General features: G+C 26.5%; 1 protein-coding gene across 2 annotated transcripts in view; it reads right to left on the bottom strand.

The window, feature by feature from the left end:
• Positions 1-14,349, bottom strand: part of LOC107444620 (uncharacterized) — a 35,391-nt gene that overhangs the window by 17,500 nt on the left and 3,542 nt on the right. The window contains exons 2-10 of one of the 2 annotated variants that reach the window (XM_016058833.4): positions 14,130-14,293; positions 11,485-11,624; positions 9,640-9,708; positions 8,093-8,253; positions 7,253-7,354; positions 5,781-5,966; positions 2,142-2,243; positions 873-1,013; positions 689-785 (exon numbers count right to left, since the gene is read on the bottom strand). In XM_016058833.4, the coding sequence (XP_015914319.2) occupies positions 689-785; positions 873-1,013; positions 2,142-2,243; positions 5,781-5,966; positions 7,253-7,354; positions 8,093-8,253; positions 9,640-9,708; positions 11,485-11,624; positions 14,130-14,293 (1,162 nt within the window). The remainder of the gene's footprint in view (positions 1-688; positions 786-872; positions 1,014-2,141; positions 2,244-5,780; positions 5,967-7,252; positions 7,355-8,092; positions 8,254-9,639; positions 9,709-11,484; positions 11,625-14,129; positions 14,294-14,349) is intronic. The other variant, XM_043041080.2, reaches the window with a different exon arrangement.

Genomic DNA, 14,349 nt, shown 5'->3' with positions numbered 1-14,349 from the left:
AAATTATATAATATATATATTATATTACAAAATTACATATATATATATATATAAAATATAAAAAAATTTAAATGCAGAGTCTACAAATTTTTAAATTTGACGCAAATAAGTTCTCCAAACTTAAAATTATAATTTTTTTTAATTTAATTTTCATGAAATAATAAAGCTGCAAGAAGCTACAGAAAAAAATTAAGAGATTGTTATTTTCCGATGCCTACCATCCTTTGGTGGTTTTTGGAGTAACCTGAAGGCACCTTTTTTTGCAAAACAAAAAAGGTACCGGCATTCTTAAAAAGTTCCAGAAAGACAAGGTCTCTTATTTTTAGACAACTATTTCATCAAAAAACTTCCTGAGATGCTAAAAACAAGTCTTGAATTGTACTAAGTTCATACATTTCCTTGCATCCTGGTTTTAGACACTACATCAGCTGTAAATGTATTTAAACTTTTAACTGAACATGATTGTTCCAGTTTAATTTGATTAGTTGATTCTGACCATACTGTGCCTAATGTAATTTTAAGCAATGACTGCTATTCCTCTAGACATGTGTTCTGCACTAAGTGACTTGAATTACATAATCATGAAAAAATATTGGAGAGCCCATTGCATAATGACTCAATTGTTAATGACTTGGCATCTGCTAAATAAAAAAAAAATGCTAATTTATAAGCTAATGTATAATCTAACCTGAATTGTCACATTAAACAGAAGTTGGCACAATTGGAAAAGCCCTTTTATTGCAGAAGGAAACGGGAAAAACTGACGAACCACATCATCGTCAACACTAAAAAAAACAATCAAGTTTAAATATACCACAGTAAAACAACATATGATTTATATGAAATTACAATTGCTAATAATATAAAATTACTTAAATAGTTCTTCTCTCTGCAATCGTTGAAAATATGGGACATCCCAGAGTTCTAATTTATCTGGAAAGCCATTTTTGTTAGCGAATGTTTGTAGTTCATCTAATTCCTGAAAAGTCTTTGGTTTGCTTTTAACATGAAGTCTGTAAAGAACAAAATAAAACGATCAAAATAGTAAAAAAAAATATTTAAGACAGGGTTGGCAATGTATTTACCATGTGAGGTTTTTACCGGCATTTACCATGGTTTTTACCATCTTGTGAAAAATCTGTTTTTTCCCATTGTTTTTACAAATGTTTCGCATAGTATTAACTGTAAAGAAACACTTTTCATATCCCCAAATAAATTTCTTATTGTTTATGCTATATCTGTGCACTTCTTAAAATCCTTCATAAAGGAGGTATTGAAACAAGAATTTGGAACATCTGAAATAGTTTTGTATTGTAACATTGCAGTGCAATAAATGATGATTTTAAAAACTAATGCTCTAAAAAGTTTTGTGAAGGTTGAAATTTTCTTGATATTCCTAATAAAAATATTTTGTCCTGATTTGCCGGTTCTCTTGCTTTTTTTCTGTTATAGAGCAATACTATGACTCTTTTATAATGATCAATATAACAAGCACGACATATTATGAGATCCCGTTTTAAATCCTAATATTAAATTTAAAAAATGAACGTTTGCAACTAGTTAAAAATTACTGACCTTCCCTTTCTGCAATTTTTTTTCATGTTTAAATGAGGAATAATTACTTGAAATAGAGATAAGTAAAATACATTTGTTTTCAAATTTCTGGTATCAATATAGAAAAGTGAAGAACAAACATAATTTCTGTTTGTTTTCCTCTTAGAATCTTAAACCGAAATGTCGTAGAAGGACACTAGCTAAGTAGTCTTAATCCCTAAAAAAAATACCTCTGCTATTTTTCGAAATTCTGCTGCATACTTCACCTTTACTTTTGTTGATCGCAATCTATCATGCCACCTATTTTCTAACTTATAACTAACTATTCAGATCAACATTCAGTGTTATCAACGAAGTCAAAAGCCATTGCACTTCATTTTATTTTTTCCTAGCAATTTGCAAATACTTTTTCCCTTTTAGCAATTTGTAGTTGGTTATTAAATTGTTTGAGTTTTAATGTTAGTTAAAGTGTTGTGTGTGGAAGAGAAATTTAAAAGATTTAAAATTTAGTAGAATATACATATCTGAAACATAAATGGACAATTGCAAGAAAAAGGACAGAAATATTTAGTAGAAAAAAAACTTACGTTGTGATCATTTCCATTACATTTTCTATGGTCCCTGCCATTTTAGTTTGCATGGAAAACTCTGCATATGATTTAAAACCTAAAATTGTGGCTAATTCTTTCCTGAAATTGAAAAAGAAATTTCTGACAGCTGATAGATAAAAATAATGTATAAAGGTCCCAAAAACAATTATTGATATATTATTTAAAATGTATATAGTGCAACATAAAAACTTGCACAATTCTTAAAAGCCTTCCAATAAAATTTAAACAGCACTAAACATATATCTATCTCAAAATAATTAAATAGTTGATTTTATTTCTACTACTTGATTATTATAAACATTAAGTTATTTTGTCTTAAAACTATGTAAACAAAATATAAAGGCATTTTATAATTTTAAGAATAAAAATAGAATCCTAATCTGAGTTTATGTCATGTGAAAGCTTATTGAAAACTGCTTACAATTAAGATAACATTTTCAATTAAGTTTTTCTTCTCTTCTTTTTAAGTATAAAAAAACACAACAATGAATTTGTACTGTTCTAAAAATCTATATCTAAGAAAGAAAATCAGATGCAAATACTTTATTTGCAAAAGTTAAACAATATAAACTAAAAATAAATTATAAATTAAAATGCACTTTGAAATATCCAAAATTCAGTGTCCTACTTACAATTTTTTGAAACACTATTGATTTTATGTGAGCTACAAAAATGAGATGAATTTAACCTGTGCCCTAAGAGCTTGATCTCTAACTTGCACTTGTGACAAGTTATAACACTTTGAACATTATTAAATCTTTATTTAATAAATTAAATTACTGATTAAATTAGAATAAAAATATCCTATGAGTCTAAGGAATAGACAAAGAAAGATAGCTTTATAAAGTCGATCGGACTGTTCAGTGGTCAGAGAGCTGCTCTCACATAAGAAAGGTCCCGACTTTAAATCCCGGATAAGGTATGGTTATTCTTTCATTCTCTGTACTATCTGTCCTTACTGAGGGAGCAACACTAGCCCACCTAATATGGTGCTCCTGAAAAAGTGGTCAACAAATCTGCTATACTGATACCAGAATGACGAGTGCCAATCAAGTGGGTATTGGAGAAAAAAAAAGATAGCTTTATTAATTAGTTATTAATTTAAGAATAGTATGCAGTTTGTGCAAGTGTATAAAATTTAGTCTCCTGTCTCACAAAATTTGCTTTAAACTTACATGAAGTTTCGAACAAGATGAGTGTTCTCAAATATAAGCAATTTTCCATTAAGGAAAAAACTTAGGTAACATTTCAAAAATCACGAAAAAATAAAAATTTCACAATTGTTCTTATTGTATATCCTAGTTAATTCTGAAGAGAAATTTGCTGTCTTTTCTTCCTTATAGTGCTCTATATATTTACATTTAAATAAGTTAAACTAAGAACAACTTAATTGTATACGTTACAGAGAGATAAAGAAAACAGATATTTAATCAAATATTTGAGGCAGATAATTCATTCACTGAAGATGTTAAAATAACAACTCTTTGATGTGATTTCCCTAAAAATTGCAAGTGATTAATAGTATGTGATTTCCCTAAAAATAGTAAGTGATTTGATTAAATTCCTTTAGTGAAAAGATGAAATAATATTGTTGAAATGTTAAGATCAAAATATTTAATCAGTTAATATTAATAATCTCATATATCATAAATAATAACCAATAAAGTATGATCAATAGAAGAGTCTTGAACTCATTTGGCTAGATTTCCAATATGATAAAAAGAGATTTCTATAATGGTAACTTCCCCCGCAAACAGCTAGACAATATCATTTGTGTGTTTACTTTGGATGCAGATGCCTGCACTTTGTTTGCAGTGTTATTTTATTTTATTTTTTTTTGTGCTAATACTTTGTGCTGGAAATCTTTTTTATTCCTTTTATGTTTTTTAAGGCACTTAACCTTTAAAAAACACATCAGTATTAGGTTTTTCAAGCAAATGTGTGTCGAACAGTGGAAATAAACATTAAAAAAACATCAGTGTAGGATATACCGGAAAAAGTGTACTGATCAGTGGTACTTAACATTAAAAAAACATCAGTGTAGGATATACTAGACAGTGACATTTAGCTTCAAAAAAATATCAGTGTAACATAAACCAGGCAATGGTATTCACTTGCCTTCATTTATCCGATTATTAAAAATAATAAACTACAATTACTATCAATAGCCGCATTCCATACACTAATATTTTCATTAATCTTTCATCTTCATCATCATAGTTGGCTAGACAGCCCAATGTGAGCCAATGCCTTCCTCCAAAGATTTTTCCATGACGACTTCCGATTTATCTTTGATCTCCAATTTTTTTCATTAATTGCGAGAAAATAAGACTCCACTGAGTCAGTTCATCTCAACCGCGGCCTTCCCCGCTTTCTTTTTCCAGTGGGTGTAAAACGCAGTATTCAAATCACGTGGGCGATCCAATTTATTGTACTTAATTTTATGTATTTAATAATATCAGGTTGTTTATAAATCTTGTACAGTTCAAAGTTAAATCTCCTTCTCCAGTTATTGTTTTCATTTACACCACCAAGTATACCCCGCAAAATCTTTCTCTCAAATATTGCGATACAATTTTCCTCCAATTTTGTCATTGTCCAAGCTTCAGAAGCGTATGTCAAGACTGGCCGGACAAGAGTTTTGTAGATTAAGAACTTTGTTTTTCTAGAAAGAACAGCCCATAGACAGCCATATTCGAAAAATAGAGTCGGTTTTTTATTTCAGGAGTAATTCTGTTGTCAATGGTAATAGTTGATCCTAAGTAAGTAAAACTCCTCACTGTTTCAAATGTATAAGAATTTATTTCAAGGTAGGGGTCTGGGACTCTGTTTCTTGAGAATAACATATTAAAATTAATGAACACAAGATTTCAAGAATTATCATTTTTCAATGGATATGATATACAAACTATTATTTTATTTAAAATTATTATTTTAAATTATAGCATAAGTAAAAATCTATATGTTCATTTCATCTTTGTTACTTTCCTCTGACTTGTTTATTTCATCTTTTCACTAAAATAAGTACGATCAAATCTCTATTTTAGTTTCACTAAAATTGAGATTTGATCAAATCCCTTACTTTCTTTAGAGAAATCACCATCACACAATAACCACAGAGTTGTTATCTTAACCAAATTCTGTGAATTGATTACCAACCTTAGGGATTCGATATCAAATCTCCAATTCATATTTTCTTTGCAACACATATTTTAATAGTTTCATGTATTTCTTTCGCATAATCATACAATTTTTAGCAAGTTAGCATCAATAATTATTCTTTGGAAGCTAAATTTCACTCAAGAGAAATAATTTTTTGATGTATGTTTTTGAGTTTTTAATCTTAGCATAATGAATTTTCATTATTAAAAGGCTTCCCTGTCTTTTTTAATTTGAAATTACCAGAATTGACTGCCTTTATTTCAAGCAACACCCAGACATGAGACACATACTGTATTTATAAGTTTGTAAATATTTGAAGAAAAAATACCGTATTTATAAGTTTGTAAATATTTGAAGAAAAAATACTGTATTTACAAATTTGCAAATATTTGAAGAAAAAATACTGTATTTCTAAGTTTGTAAATATTTGAAGTAAAAAAAACTGTTTTTCACCTTTGATGTCTAATTTCTTCAACAGTTACACTGTTGTTGTTATCCATTCCTGATATAGAAGTAGCTCTTGTATTATAAGCATTCCATACATTCCACCTTAATGTACTATTTTCACAATACTCTAAGAACGCTCTATAAACATTTGGCTCTAGAGTTACAGTCCAAGGACCTTTGGAAGGACTAGTTCTATAAGAATAAATTCATCATATAACAAAAAATTAATGTTAAATATAATTAAAAAAACATTAAAAGTTTGACACTGTTTAAAATTATTGGTCTTAAATGATTTACACAAATTAAGAATAAATACTAATTCAAACGATATCCGTAAAATTTCAACAAATAGCATTAATATTATTCCTCATCAGTTGTACTTTTTTGATGTATTTAATAAATATAAAAGAAAACATTGTTTTTTAATATGAGCATTATTTTTTAAATGCTTTTTTATGTAATAATTTCAGCAAGTCAGCAAAAATAAATGCAAAATGTATTTTCTTCTAAAAGATTGGAAATTAAGAAAAAAAGTTTATTCATTTTAGTCAATAAATTAAAGAAAAGTTTGGATTTACTACTTTTTATAAAAACACATTATTCCACATAGAATTTACTGAAGATCATCATTAGAAACAGTTATCCAAACATAAATACTCATTGACAGTAAATTAAATAACAAGTGACACAGAAGCTGAAGCAGTGACACAAAGACTTTTAAATGGCGTTGATAACTTAAAAAATATTCTGATAGCTTGGAGAGTTGTACTCATATGAGACAATTGCATATTTCATTTAGTAACTTATCATTAAACATTACACAGTTAAACCTCATTTAACAACCTCTTAAGAATCATTATATGCTTATGAATGTTGAATATTTTTAACAAGTTTTACATTAGTACGAACTTCTGGACTAAAAGATCTAAACAATCACTACACGTGGCTAGCATGAATTAATGTTCAAGATTTACCTCAGTTGACTTCTTCCTCCTTTTCAGTTCGAAAATTTTGATTGTTTCAATTGATCATGCTTAAAATGTTGTTGATTTTGAAGGTACTGATAGAAATTGAGTAGTTTATATTAAGTAAAAAAAAAAGAAGGAAGGAGGCAACGATGCTAATGAAAAAAAGCTGCCAAAAGATAGAAAATTCTTATATATAAATTAGATAAAATAGGGCAATCACACATCACTCTCAATAATAATTAATACCTAAAACATAAGTTTGGCTTGAACAGTACACAGAAAAAAATACAATACATTAAAGGGGAGAATCAAATATTATGTATAAATGTAAAGAAAGGAAGGCATATGCTCTTGATTTATAATATCACTAAATCATCACTAATCTTCTAAATCCCTTGTAAGTAATCAAAAGAAAATTAAAAAAATAATATGTAAGAATAGACTCTTACACAATGTCTGAATGGGATCCCACTGTAAAATTTTACAAAATAAATATAAAATACATCTTACTTGTCAGCAGCAAAAATTTGAAGAATATTAGGTGGGAAATTAACTACATCGTTGAATTGCAAATCATGAGAGAACTTAGATGTTGTTTCAAACAACTTTTTTCTGTAATAAAAAGAATTAAATAAAAAAGAATCAGTAAAACAGGTAACAATCGTTTTAATCTTTAATTTCAACTATTCTTAGCTTTATCTTATAAATCATGTGATATTATGTTGAATCAATGGATTCAATATATAAATTTAACCTTCAATTAATATATTTGAAATAACTTCAAGAAAATGCTTAAAAAGAGGGAAGCAAGATTTAAAAAAAAAATTTTTCACACACATCAAAGGGCTTACATTATAATTCATTGCAACACTATATAATGAAGTACAATACAAAATCAAAAAAATTATTATTTTGTAGAAATAATGATACAAAACAATAATAAATAAACTAAAATAATTTTAAAAAATATTATAAAATTAACTTGCAGTAAATAGTAAATAATTATAAAAAACTGTCTGTCAAAAAAGTGAGGTTTGTATGGAACAAAAAGTTTGAAAAACAGAAAAAGAAAATCAAAATTTCATTTATTTATTTTTAATTTTTTCAAGAACATCAAGCAACTCTTGAGAACAGTTGCTTATTTTTAAGCCCTTGAAACATGCCGACTTTTATTACCATCTTCAGTTTTTCTTTAAGCCAATGTAGCTTTTAATTGAGCATATATCTCTGCTACAGTTTCTCAAGATTATTTATTTAAGATTGCAGGAAGTTAAGTTTGATTAAAACTGCCATAGAAAAATATTACATTATTTTGATTGGCTAAAAAAATTAAAAACTTGTATTATTCACCTATAAATTACTCTCTGCTCATCAAGTTTTTGCATGGCACTTTGAAAATGATTATATGGACCATCAGGTAAATGTATACCAGAAAAATGAGATTCCAATAAATGTTTATCAGTTATCCTCCTTACTGATTCGAGAAGCTGAGCTTCATTATCTTTTAATTCCTAAAACAATAAAAAAACAAAACATTCTTACTAAAAGAGCAATTATCATTAAAACAGCAAAAGTATCATTGAAAATATTACTTAAAAATTGCTATACACCATGAAATTAAAAAAAAAAGAAGTTTTTTTCTATATGTGTTTATAAATTCTAAATAATAATATATATCTTTTAATCTTCAATCAAAAAGTGATTGCACAGTCCCCAACAATTATATCAAAATACATCTAAATAATTTAAAAATTAGACAAGTCTATAAATATAAAAATCAGTGGTCAACGCTACCAAGCTACTAACAGCTAAACTACTGTAGTCATACTTTTTTAGTAGTTTGTATTGTAGTGTGCTTTTTTTTTAAAAAAAAAAATAGAGTAGAAAGTAGTTCTATACAAAAAAAATTATAGTTTGTAGTTATTCCTGACAACTACTTATAACATTAACATTAATTTAGTAAAAGAACAAGTTTCAAACACGAGCAATTTTGAGAATCTAATTTATCCAAATTTTTAAGTTTATCAGTAGTGCATTGAAAATAACCTTGCAGCTTAGCATTTTAGAATAAACAGTATAATTGCTTTTATATAAGAAACATAAATAACTAACAGTTCAGCACCAGAATTTCCCCTCTTTCTCTCAGTGCAAACTTAAAACAATTCTTTGGTAGAACATCTAAAGGATGCTAAGCAAACAATATTTAATGAAGCTAACAACTTGATATTCTTATCATTGTTTTGCTTTTTTATAAAATGTCACTGTTTTTATTGTAATTGTCTCATCTACTCTATTTGCCTCATTAACACATTTTATTTCACCAATATAGTCTGCAATTCCTTCCCTTTGTGACTATTTTCTTTTTCATGCATAGTAACATAATTTAATAATGAAATGTTATATTTGATTTCAAAAACATCTCTGTTTTTATTCCTAACCACATAGTTAGATTATAACTTTGCATTTTGCAAAGGATATAAAATGTATAGAATGTTTCCTATTATCAAATAAGATATTTCATTAAAATTTCAGTTCTTATAATATGAAAATGTCAACATGCTTTTTAGTTAGACCTCAACTATTTGATGCTGTAGTGAATTATTGTTTTCAGTAGTAGTGAATGAACTGAATTTTCTTTTAAAAAATTACAAGAATTTAAGCATTTGTCTACATCACCTTATATGTATCTGTTTAAATTACTTGTGTTTAATGATGAACAAATTTTTTAAAATTCTGATTTATAAAAACATTACTAAAACTACACATGCAGATTATTTTGCCTTTTTTTCTTCAAATTGACTGCATGCCACCTCTTAAAGGACTGTTAAAAATTTTAAAGTAAACCGACCAATACATTTGCAAATAAAATGGAACAAAAAATTCATCGGATAACTTACTTTAAATGCTTGATACAAGGAAGGGCTAAAGTACTTTTCCCGCTTGGCCTTTATAATTCTGGAGTGTAACTAAAAACAAAAAATATTTACTGTAACAATGTTAATAAAAAGTTTAAAACAGAATGTCCTTCATAAACTAAAATATAAAAAATGTAAATGAGAAAACATATCTACAGATGAATTCATAGCAAAAAAAAAAAAAAAAAAACTGAATTAATAGCATCATCAATTACAATGTTATGTTTTAAATGTGAAAATCTAGATGGTTTGTTGATCATTTGAAAAGCTGATTGATTGATTTTGGGAAAAAGGAACTATTACATTTTCAATATAAATCATAAAATTTATGCAATATTTGGAGCATCTGTAAAAGGTAGCAATGATTAAGCTGCAACGAAAGGAATATCTGTTATGATATATCAGTAAAACTTCCTATATGACTTTGTAATAAATAAATATATAAAATAGTAATACATAATCTATGCATTATAGAAAAAATATAATTTTTTATAAAGATATATAAAAAAATAATCACCAAGTATGGAAATGAAACATATTTAAATAATTAAATTCTTAAATAATTTGGAGCACTTGTTAAGTACACTGCACAAAATAAAAATGTATCATCATTAAATTTAATACAAAAAATATAAATAATCCTAAAAAAATTGTTTAACGCATGAATTTGTCTTTTGATGGTAAGATTTGTGTATAAAAAATCTGATTTTTTTATCTCTAAAACTAACATACAAAGGACTATATTTCATTCATAGTGCTCGTACTAAAGATGTTTTATATTCCACATTATAATATAAAAAAATACATCGAAGTTTTGTTTGAAATGACTCATTTTATCTTAAATTTTACAGATAATAAATAAAAAATAATATCCAAGTTTTAAAATTAATACAAACAAGGTAAAAAATATTTTAAACACTTTCTGAGGCAATGGTTTTCAATTTTTTTCCTAATGGTGGATGGCACCTTTTGTGGATTCATTATACTACATGAAGATTAAACCGCATTCGGTAATTATCTCAATTATGAATGTATATATACAGTGAAACCTCTCGGGAGAGAACACTCTGTTTCACAGCAAAATGGCCGTTTATGGAGGTTGGTCATTCTTATGAGCTATCTTCATTGAATTCAAAATGTTATCAAATGTTGTTAAGGTACATGATGACTCAGTGTCCTTTTCTCGGAGTGGAAATTATACTTGTGTTGGCATCATGAAAATTGGATCCATGAATAAAATTTAGCATCAATAAAAATGACCTTGACCTTTACTGACATAATTATGGGTAAAGACAAATTTATTACAAATAATGAATTATACAACTGTATTAAATAAATATATTTTTTTTCATTCATGTTAGCATTTAATTTTATATCATAAAAATTAGTTAACTTTAAGAAAATGAGAAGAGGTGTGTTTGTTTAAAGATGCTTTGTTTTTTCTAAAATAATTTTTTTTTAAATTTAACTTTCAATTCTAAAAATAAATCATTGATAGCATCGTCTTTAGTACACTCTGACTGCAACATGAGGTTGTCAATCTCTTTCAGAGATCATTAAAAAGATCTCTCTATATAAGAGCACTAACAAATATTTTGGCTACATTTAAATCTACTTATTTGTTTTCTTAATATTTTCTGTATTGATAATTTTTCAAGTTTCTTTATTTGACCATTTGCGCATTCGGTGTAGAGGTTTACTCGGTCTATGGCAGATGTTTCAATGGTCTCTCCTAAAGGATTTCTTTCACATAAAGTCTATAGAAAAATTTCTGTCAATAAATAAATTTTTGCAAATATTATAAAAATATTTAGTATAATAAATTACTTTTATATAAGATTTCGCTAGGTCTTCATTTCTATGAACTGTATACAGAATTTTAAAAGCACCCCAAGCATAGTCCAACTGACCAGACAGTTTATCTAAAGGCAAAATAATATTTTCGACATTTCTCTGAAACCCATCATCTAAGAATAAAAATCACAACAGAATTAGTTTCATATTTATTTTGAGGTATACAAAATTTATTAAACAACTATAAATTAGTTTTGAATTCTTTAATAAATCCTTGAAATTATGCAAAAAAATTAAATTTTTAAAAAGATTAGCAGTTTCTATATTTATTATTTTTTTTTTAATCTGTTTCTTACAAAAATAAGAACCTTAAATATCAAAAATACTATTTCAAAACTAATATGTGCAGCAATTTGAAAAAAATACTAAAAAAAACTGCTCTTTGAATCTTTTATAATGTCTTATAAGAAAAAAAAAACTTAAGCTTTATCCTTTTTTAAATGAAATTTTGAAGATTGAACATTAATTATATTGGATGGTAATTCTAAATAGAAATTAAGTCTTAAAGTTTCCAGAAGAAGCTATGATACTTTTACTGACATCCAAGATTCCCATTTTAATTAATATTTTTAAAATTTATTGCACTTATTTAATTATTAGTTTATCTATAAAATTTTTGATTTAACGATAGTAAAACCAGCAATCAATAGCAACTAATGTAACACAACAAACAAATTTAAAACTAATAATCAGCAAACACAATAGTTTATAAATCACAACAATTTATAAATCTATAACAAGAAAAAAGAAATCCAATAAAGAATCTTTGGCACATTAAAAATAACACCATGTGGTAAATAAAATACATTAAGTATAAAAGCAATGCCTTTTGAGGATTAAAAAACAATAAAGGGAGTAAAGAATCGTATTATATAATCGAATATATAATCGAATGTAGAATCGTATTATAAAGAACTCTTTAAATATAATCAAATTTTATTAATACAATTAAATTATCAAACAACATAGTAAACATATAATTTTTTACAAAATCATATATTGAATTCACAATTACAAATTACCCACTATGTTTCATAATCAAATACTGTTAAGTTTAATACTCAAAATACTCCAGCTGACTCTTAAGTAATATGATAATATAATTTAAAAATTTGGTATAAATAATCAAAAATAGGCCTAATATATAAGCATAATATATATATTAGGTTTATTTTGGCTAAGGTCCCAACTCTGATCACAAATCATACAATTTTGTTAAACATTAAGAAGTCTAACAAAAATTATTTATTCATAATATTATCACTATGCAATGTAATCAAATAATCAATTATGGTTGGAAAGAGTCTCAAATATACGATTAAGGAAAAAAAATTCATAAAATTAATCATAGAAGTCAATGGCATTATTTCTTTGGGGAGGGGGGACAAAATTAAAATACAGAATTACATGACCAAAAAACATGAAAATTCATGAAATTTTTTTCTTCTTAATGTCAATTTCTTATATTATTATATTTTTGATTATTGAGTTAAATTTAACTCAATTAGAAAGTAAATACATATCAACGGAACTTTTATGATAACTTTTTGCAATTACAACTAAATAAGTTATATTTACTTGTAATAAATCATATTAACTTTCATAATAAATATTATGATTAACTTTGCTTTAGCAAAATAAAACTCACACCTTTGATTAATGAGGTTTGAGTTTTCTTCTGCTAAAATCGTTCAACATTTTTTTCATCTACCGAACTTGATTTTTGAGAGTCATTCCATATTTTGAAATATTTTTATAATTTAACTAAGCATCTCTCAATTGCACAGTTTCCCAATATTTAGAAGTCTATTCCAATTTAATCTGTAGTTGCACCCTGGGGTTCTTACAAATCCTCTCACACATGTTTCTTATCAATCCTTTTTTATTATTTTTGTTCAAACTTGTTTCTTTGTCCCTATTGGTTAAACCACTTTACACAATGTTTGTCCTTTTACTTCTCTAACATCACTTGGTGTTTAGGCACTGAGGAAGATTCTTCTTTATAGACCAAAATAAGAGTATGCTTATTTCTGTATTTTAATTTGTACTTTATTCACATTGTTTTTAGGCTTTAGTCAAACAAAATAGGTTTAAATTTTATCTTAATAGAATTAGAAAATAAAACTGCAAAATCTAAGTTACTACAAACAATTAAAAATTTAGGGATATACCTTTCAACTGAATAATTATAAATTCCAATTTAAGAGTTTATTCATCCCCACAAAAATAAAAATTATTGCAAAAAGCAAATGTGAGTTTGGAAAACAAGGGATAGAAATCTTTAAGCAATAGTTAAAAAAGTGTTAACAAAGAAGGTTTTTATAATATGTATGTTTGAGATAATAGAAGAAATAAGTATCATTATTCTTCTGTGGGTCAGTAGAAATTTACATTACAAAAATCTACATTTAGCAAACTTTTTTTTATTCCTTATGCATTAACCAAATACCTTTCCAATGAGCAAGTCTTCAAATTAAGCAATCAATAAATAAGTCGCCATCATCAAAATTCAGTATAGTTAGATTACAGTATACATGTTACACTAAAAAATTAGTTTTAACAAAATCTGGTACATTAACTTTAGAGAATCAGATAGGACAGATTGTTATTTAACTTACTATAAAGCCTTTGATCTAGGTCATGAATACTTGACTCATATTCAATCACAAGCTTTCCCACAGCATTTACACACTTTTCTACAGTTAGCTGGCTAAATGGTGGGAGCTCATTAGGCCGCAAAAGGGGATTAGTTTCTGCAGTATCAGTAGGAATTTCTGGCAATCTAATAAAAAAACATATTTTTTTGAATAGAAGAACAATGACCAACAAAATAACCTT

This window comes from Parasteatoda tepidariorum, chromosome 5 (genome assembly GCF_043381705.1).
Source record: "Parasteatoda tepidariorum isolate YZ-2023 chromosome 5, CAS_Ptep_4.0, whole genome shotgun sequence".
In the NCBI taxonomy this organism is placed as follows: Eukaryota; Metazoa; Arthropoda; class Arachnida; order Araneae; family Theridiidae; genus Parasteatoda; species Parasteatoda tepidariorum.
This window is presented reverse-complemented; position numbering and strand designations above follow the sequence as displayed.